This window comes from Branchiostoma belcheri, unplaced genomic scaffold (assembly GCF_001625305.1).
Source record: "Branchiostoma belcheri isolate BF01 breed outbred unplaced genomic scaffold, Haploidv18h27 scaffold8, whole genome shotgun sequence".
NCBI lineage: Eukaryota > Metazoa > Chordata > Leptocardii > Amphioxiformes > Branchiostomatidae > Branchiostoma > Branchiostoma belcheri.
Genome location: NW_017804464.1, coordinates 3589117 through 3596580, shown reverse-complemented (window position 1 = coordinate 3596580; position 7464 = coordinate 3589117). Strand labels below are relative to the sequence as shown.

Sequence of the window (7464 nt, the reverse complement as noted above, 5' to 3'; positions counted from 1 at the left end):
ATACATTGGCTGTGTCATAAACTTATTAGTAACAATCAAAAAGACCAGCAAAGGGGTAAATAAGGTATCCAGATTTATATATATCCCTACAAGTAAACATTATCAAGTGCAACTACCTACCTATCTGCATACTGTTGAGTGCAATCAAGGCATGTTAAGTTTAAACCTGTTAATGTTTGTAATAGTTTTGCTACTGTGTAATTTGTACGTGATGTTCGAGTTCATGAGACCAAGATATCTAAGTTACACAAGTTAGGTAAATGTTGTCAACTTTACTTCATGTAACAATAAACTTTTGACATGGAGAAAGATAGATTTCTTTTAATCCAAATTTATATATGTATTGTTGATGCAACAGAAAGGTGGCAACTCAAGGTAAAAGAAAGTCTTTGAACGAGTATGTTCTACTGACTGCTCAGTACCAGTACCAGGATCAGTACGGACAGGCCCTATGCCCTGTTCTCCCTGTAGCCCGTATAGTTCTCAGAAGAGAAGGCCGACCTAACTTTTAGACACAACACAGGACGGCAGGGGGACCCTGATGTCTCTCCCCAGGTGGCCGTACGTCCACCGGACAAACTGCCGGTAGGCAGAGTATCTCTTCCACCTGAAAGGTGAAAGACAGACATTAGTAAGGGGTCTAGTAATAGTAATGCGATGAAAAACAACATTCTGCTTATATTATTTTTTTAATTCTGCCTATCTATGTTATACAAAAATTTAGAATATCCTAAGGTCCAAAACACTTTATACTCACTCGTTTCCGAGGGCCTGTCCGTACTGATCCTGGTACTGGTAGTGAGCCGTCAGTAGAACATACTCGTTCAAACATACCGGCTGAAAGCCGATATGTTCAGTGATACATTCGATGCCCTGGACTTGCTCTCTGGTCTCTGAAACCCGGGCCTGTTCCCTACAGCAGACGCCCTCCACTTCCGAGTTCATCACCTCGCATTGTCCACAGGTACACCTATTAAAAATTCAAAGTGTTCTTGAAATCACTGGGGGACTTGTATTATACTGTGGTGTTTCTTTTTGACATTGTAGGTGAGGGGAAAAAATTATTTCGTTGGCATAGACGTGGCAGCCATTTATTACGGTAAAATTCGGTATATAACACGTTATATACCGTAACTTGACATGCAGCGTAAACTCTGGTAACCTCCTATTGTATGTTAAAGTTTCAAAATCAATCCCAGGTACGTGCAGCAAAAACTGCGCCACTATACATTGTATCATGTCTTACTTACCAGTTCGTATTATTGCGTCTCTGAACGCCCATGGGAATGGCGTTGTCATCCCGGTTGTCATCGGCGTCCCCACGCGCGTCTTCCTCTCGACCTTGAAGTTCCTCGTCGCTATCCTCCGGTTCTGCCTGCTGTTCGTCAAGATACGGCTCGAACCGGTACGGTACAATACCTCCCACGGCCCCCTCTACTAGCTCCACTAGCTCTTCGCGCTCGAAAGCCTCAAAAATAGCTTCCACACTTGACTCCGATGAGTCTGAGTCCGAGTGGTACTCGTCGTCGGCCATATTGTGTATAGCAGGAGCAGCGGAGTTGGAACACGCCGTTCTGCACGTGACGTCACAGCACTTCCGGTTGCGGGCCCGGAGTCTCGCCCGCGGATCGCGAAAATCGCAATGTTTGAAAGGCCGTATAAGCTATATTTTTCAATGATTACCGGTAAAAACTACTTTAATATGTTGAGACATATGTATATTTTCGAAATGTCACTGTTTTTAACCAACTTAATTAGGTTTCATACGGTCTTTAACGCACCGTGTTTCCTGCCGACTTCGTGCGGTGCCTCTCAAAGTGAACGTGCGCTTATAAAGGGCACGGCGGCTGGTGGATCAGGGTGTAGCTAATCTGTGATACAGCAGGAAAGTCGCGGGAGCACGGGAGACTTAGGCCATACCGGTTTAATTTTATGGATGACATCCACGCGCGCATCGCCTGTTGTCAACAAAAAAAAAAGATCACGTCTTCATCAGAGGCTCTGGTCTAGCTCTAGGCGTGGGTAGTTAGCGACAATACGGAGCCGGTGATAACTCTGCAGGATGGCACCGAAGCTGCTGAAGCTCCACGACTCAAGATCTTAGTACATACGTACAGTGCCTATTCATAAATTCCGCAAAAATCCAGCATGTGCCGGCTTGTCGTAATGTCACAATACCATACCGCAAATTCACAATACCAGCTTTGTATTTCTTTGGTTTTAAGTAGAATTTTTATTTTTGGCCGGGAATTTTTTTTATTCGACCGCGCGCACTAGTTTGGGGGTCTTCATAATCAGAGAGTGTCATCAATAAAATTAAGACGGTGTCGCCTTGCAGAGAGACGGGTACGCCGCAGAGTCACGAGCGACACCGTGTGAGCGAAGGCGTGAGGAGGGGCGTGTATTAAACTAATGAATCGTGAAAACGTGATTAAACGAGACTTTCCAACGAAGCGGCCACACAAAGCAAACATTGGCGCTGCATCAGAAGGTTCTCTAGCGTCAAATTTTCTAAAGTCTTAATTGAAAGTCATGTCTCCATGACGGCAGACGTAAGCGACCTCGCTGTTGCGCCATATGGATCAAATGCCGTGACTGCTAGGGGTTAAATTCGTTGGTTCTAGTACTACGTCTACTCCCTTTATCGAAGGAAAACATATTGTTTTTGCTCAGTTTCTTCTTCTTCTTCTTCTCCGAACAGTGACCTCAATAACCTGAACCAATGTTTTGCCTTTTACCATGGTAACTAGTGTTGGGTTACATCATGTTCCAATTTTATAGCAGGAGGGATTTAGATCTTTAACGTCAGACAGGAGTCTTGAGATTTAACAGAGCAGACCATATGCGGAGGTAAACATTATGCATTTGCTTTGCAAATGTTACCTTTCTAGTTTCAGGTCTGAATCGAGAGAGGATTGAAAAAAAGCGACAGAGATGTCGTTTGTTGAGAAGCCCGTGGAGAGGGCCGTGGCCATCAAGGCCCTGAAGCCGTGGTGGGACGTGGCCATAGACTACATCCTCATCGGCTTCTTCGTGGTAGGGATCGTCTGCACGCTGAAGGGGCTGATGGGCCACGAGATTCTCTGCTTCCCGGACCTACAGGGGAACGACACTTACCAAGGGTGAGGTCAATGTAGGGTAGAGACTGGGATGGAATAGACACATAGTAAAGAAAGAGACTCTTTTTACACAACCAAGCCTTTTTTCCGCCAACGTTTCGGTGGCCGTCTGTCACCTTCCTCAGGGCAATTCTGCCTGGTTCACATTGCACTGCAGCACAGGTGTCGCTGCTATAGATGCATTCCCATGAATAAAAGACTTGGTTGTGTAATAGGAGTCAAAGGAATGGGAGTGGGTTTATGTAAAAAGTACTGTCAGTGCAATAAAATGGAATGAACGCAACTATATACGATTTAGTGGAGTGGAGGATAGCTATGGAATGGATTTCACTGGACTAAAATAGACTGGAATGCGAAGTAACATAAAGTACTAGTATAAGGTAGAATAGAACAGAATTGAACTAGAATTCGAAGATCTCATACCTCCATAATAATGTCGACATGGTTAAAAGTAACATAACGTGGTGGCTGAGGATCAACACAATTTGACCATAGCTGAACTTCTATCCAAATAAAATCCTGTTCACAGTTTCATCACACGGGAAGAGGCGATCCAGTACTACAGCGTGCCCATGAGTGACTTCGTGCGGTCCTCCTGCCACGCCACCCTCCCCCTCTACCTGCAGTACTTCCTCTACATCGTCCTGGTGGAGAAACTCTCCATGTTCGTCACCAACACGTTCTGGCTCAACTTCCCGCACATCAGTAAGTAGAGATCAGAGTTTCTACTGTCAGTGGTCAAATTGGATATGATGTCTGTCCTTGGTGCTGAAATCATTATCCTTTCTGTTTGCCCTGTTTGTTTTGTTTGTTTCATCTATTCTTACATAATATACTAATACACATGATAGAATAAAGGCAAAAAGCAGTATGCAGGAGTGGATAGGAAGCTTAGAAGGCAACAAATAATAATCATGAAACTATTGTAATGATTAAAAAATAATATAGATGCTTTAGCAACATAAAATTAATGACAAAGAAAATTTACATGGCCGAAAGCCAATATGCTATGATGGTTTTATCAATGCTGTTGTCACCAAGATATTTTTTTTATTTTCCAGTTTCCGGTGTGATCCGGTTCTACACGCTGGTGTTGGAGACTGCGCATCTCCGCCCGGCCATCGACATGCGCATCCGCGACTTCCAGCGAAAGGATGCGGAACTGCATGAGGCCGACAGCCCAGCCGACAACAACCCGCATAGCACCTCTGCTGCAGAGGTGAGATCGGTCTAAAGTCCGCTGTACTTTCGTTGTTTTCCTTTGCTTGCCCATCTCACCCAGGCTCTTGCAACTTCCACGTGGTCCTTGCAATTGACTGAACTGCGCGTTACAGTTTATCAACTGAAACAAAAAAGTGAGGTTTTCTTTCACGCGAGTCGTTTTATTTAAGTATTTTAGATCCTTTGCTTTTTAGTCTAGAAAGGAAAAAATCATCATCTTCCTTAAGAAAATTTATCAACTTCCTTATTCCTCTCATTCCACCTCTTATAGTCTTCTCGTCACCTTCGAAGTTTGTTTGAAACATTCTTTACGTCACAGTGCAAGTGCAGTACGTAGCAAAGGAGTAATTGTAACTATGATTGTACCGCAGTACGTCTGTTATAGCCTCTATAAGGCACCGCGGATGGCTGGAAAAATAGTAGAAATTGGCCAAAATAATTATGATAAAAGGAATAATATACCAGGGGAGTTAGAAGAACAGAGAGGGTACAGAGGGTACCCTCTCTGGTAGGTATCGTATTCCCTTTACTTTGGGCTATTTCTACTATTTCTCCAGCGATTCGCGGTGTCTGGTAGAGGCTATATCTTGTTAATGTTAACGATGTACCTATCCCTGGTCCGGTAGCAGGTTAAGGTGCGAGAACACACCTACGAAGACGCCCAGATAGCCCAGTTCTGTGAGACCATCATCCGGTACGAGGAGGGTTTCCGCCTGTCCCGTATCTGCTTGGGCTACATGATCAAGTCCCTCCTGTTAGCGACGCTGTGCGGATGTATCCTGTCCTACAGCCTGCCCCACTACTGGGTGTTCCCGCACATGTTCCACTGCAGCCTGCCCGCGCTCAAGGACATCGGCTTCAGCGAGTACCAGTGTGCCCGTAAGTCTTCAGCTTACCCCCAGCAAAATAAGCGAAGTGACCAGCATATGTATATGGTTTAGCACGATAACTCAAAAAAAGCTTTAGCTGGATTGTCATGAAACTTGGTAGGTAAGTAGGCCTTGATAAGACCTAGAAATGATCAGATTTTCGCCCCCCTGGCGGCTTTCCAAGGTACGGCAGCAGAACTTCCGCGGTTTTGATATGACGTGATCTAGACATACTAGGGTCACGAATTTTGAATGGAAGACAGCTCTTGGGCTAAGGAAGTGACATGAATTTTTGTCCCATGGCAGCTTGTTTGGAAACTGCAGGAAAGTTTGCTTTTCTTACCCATTCGTTGTTCCCCTTGCAGACGACATCGGGATGCTGTTTTTCGTGTCCTTCGTGCTGACCCGCATCTGGATCTGTCTCATCGCGTTCTTCGCGCTGGTCGGAGCCGTCTTCTCCTGCAAGAGCCTCTTCCGGTAGGTGTCGCTCTTGAACCATGGAGGTAGAATCTACCACCGCCACCCCCATCCCTATTTCAGCACCAAGGACATCACCCGCCGGCGTGCGGTGGGCCGTGGGCACTGCTCCTATGTCCTTCCCGGGAAGAAAGAAGGCGTCACAGCAAAGTTGTAGCATCTTGTGGGGTCGCGTGGCGTAACGACAGAGCGCTAGCGTTCGGCTCTATTATAATATTTAAACCAAGAGGTCCCCAGTTCCTGCCATGCCACCGATCGTGTGCACGTGCATGGGAAAGGCACTTTCCACAAATTTCCTAACTTTACTCAGTGAAAGCATGGACTTAGAACCTATAACCTCCTTGGTGAAAGCTGTTGTCCGCTTATGCAAATAAGTGGAAAAATTGTGTGTGCCATTTTGTAATAAATGTTGAAATAGAATTGTTAGCAGTCAGACTATATCTTCTGTATCTTTGTCCATCAGCTAACTTATCAGTATCAGCTGGTGTGTTACACCGAAGGGCGGTTATACCGACTATACAGATCAGAGTGACAACGAATCCCTGACATGACCGTATGCGCGTGTTCCAGCTCTATGCGCAAAGAGGACAGTGCCGACATGGACTTCCTGTGCCGCCTGTTTGAGCTGCAGAACCGCGCCGCCCTGGGCTCATTCAAGGCCATGATCAACTCCGCCATCAAGATCAAGAGCTATCTCTGTAGGTCAATTACTTCAAATTTTGGACTAAAATCCTCTACTATGTTGAAGTGACATGATGACAGTACCGTCTATACCAGACTATACCTTTGATGCAAGCGCTAGCAGTTCATTTGCGTTACATGTTCTCTTATTTTCAGAATCATTGGTGAAAGAAGCAGTACTTTTACCGTATTGAACTTATTGTATTTTTTGATGCACAAATTTGCTCAGTTGTGCTCTTTGTGATCAACTCTCTTTCTCTCCCTTCTTCTTCTGTCTGTCCATCCCTCTCCTTCCACCTTCCCTCTCTCCTCAATAGATAAAGGTCAGTTATGAATTCCCCAATTATAGACCTTTTTGCAGATCCCATTGCATGCTGGGAAATACGGGGCACTATGGGTAGCTCAGGAGGAAGACAGCATTACCACGACAATGTAGACCAGATCAGTGATCAGATTGTTTTGTGTACTTGTCGTAAATTCGCCATGGTATCATCAAAAGCTGCCCAATGCACGGCCCTCGTATCTGTTGTGATCTTCTTTTTGATGTTGCATGAATAAAACGAAATTTGTAGACAAGTGCTTGGTAACTCCAAATATAGGGAAAACAGGCGGTTTTCTTTGGGGGTTATGGTACTTGTTTTGAAAGAGACAGTTGTGGATCTTCTTCATTTTTCAGTGCCATCCTCGCCTGGTCACATCGAGTTTTCTAAGAACGGGAAGGAGCGTAACTCCATCACCATCGTCTGGGGGAAGGCCACCGGCGCGGAGGAATACGAACTGCAGGTCCGCCGCATCACCACCGGCGTCCAGGCCAAGGTAGGTTTTCATCTCCGTTTTTTCGACTGGATGGTGAACTGCATTACGCTCTTACTGCATTGGGACTGAGTTTAGATATGTTAGGATGCGTTTGGGACCATCATGTTGTTGTGTGAAAGTCGATTCAGCACCAAGGACAGTGGTGTTACCTCTAATATAACTGTATGTCTGTACCAGGCAAAAAAGATACCCGTGCCAGTGTGAATGGGGCTTTGATGCTACTCTCAACCAGACTACATTTGTACTTTGGATCCTGAAATAATTTTTTTAAAAATAAAGGG

The 7464-nt window shown here is 45.1% G+C and overlaps 2 protein-coding genes across 2 annotated transcripts in view; one reads left to right on the top strand and one right to left on the bottom strand.

Moving 5' to 3' along the window:
- Window positions 1-501: 501 nt before the first annotated feature.
- On the bottom strand, window positions 502-1761 carry LOC109486059. Its single transcript, XM_019789749.1, has 3 exons — window positions 1251-1761; window positions 758-970; window positions 502-607 (listed from the first exon to the last, which is right to left on the bottom strand). Exons 1-3 carry the CDS (start codon window positions 1532-1534, stop codon window positions 502-504), a joined length of 603 nt encoding a protein of 200 aa, XP_019645308.1. The 5' UTR covers window positions 1535-1761.
- Window positions 1762-2895: 1134 nt separating this feature from the next.
- LOC109486215 (volume-regulated anion channel subunit LRRC8E-like) overlaps window positions 2896-7464 on the top strand; it is a 6112-nt gene continuing 1543 nt past the window's right edge. The window contains exons 1-7 of the mRNA XM_019789929.1: window positions 2896-3122; window positions 3649-3824; window positions 4181-4338; window positions 4970-5219; window positions 5575-5686; window positions 6257-6384; window positions 7044-7183. Coding sequence (XP_019645488.1) covers window positions 2935-3122; window positions 3649-3824; window positions 4181-4338; window positions 4970-5219; window positions 5575-5686; window positions 6257-6384; window positions 7044-7183 — 1152 coding nt within the window. The 5' untranslated portion in view covers window positions 2896-2934. The remainder of the gene's footprint in view (window positions 3123-3648; window positions 3825-4180; window positions 4339-4969; window positions 5220-5574; window positions 5687-6256; window positions 6385-7043; window positions 7184-7464) is intronic.

Coding starts and splice junctions, on each gene's coding strand:
- LOC109486059 (XM_019789749.1), bottom strand. CDS start 1,534: ATGGCCGACGACGAGTACCACTCGGACTCAGACTCATCGGAGTCAAGT. Junction 971..1,250: donor AGACGCAATAATACGAACTG/GTAAGTAAGACA, acceptor AATTTTTAATAG/GTGTACCTGTGGACAATGCG. Junction 608..757: donor GGACAGGCCCTCGGAAACGA/GTGAGTATAAAG, acceptor TTCACCTTTCAG/GTGGAAGAGATACTCTGCCT.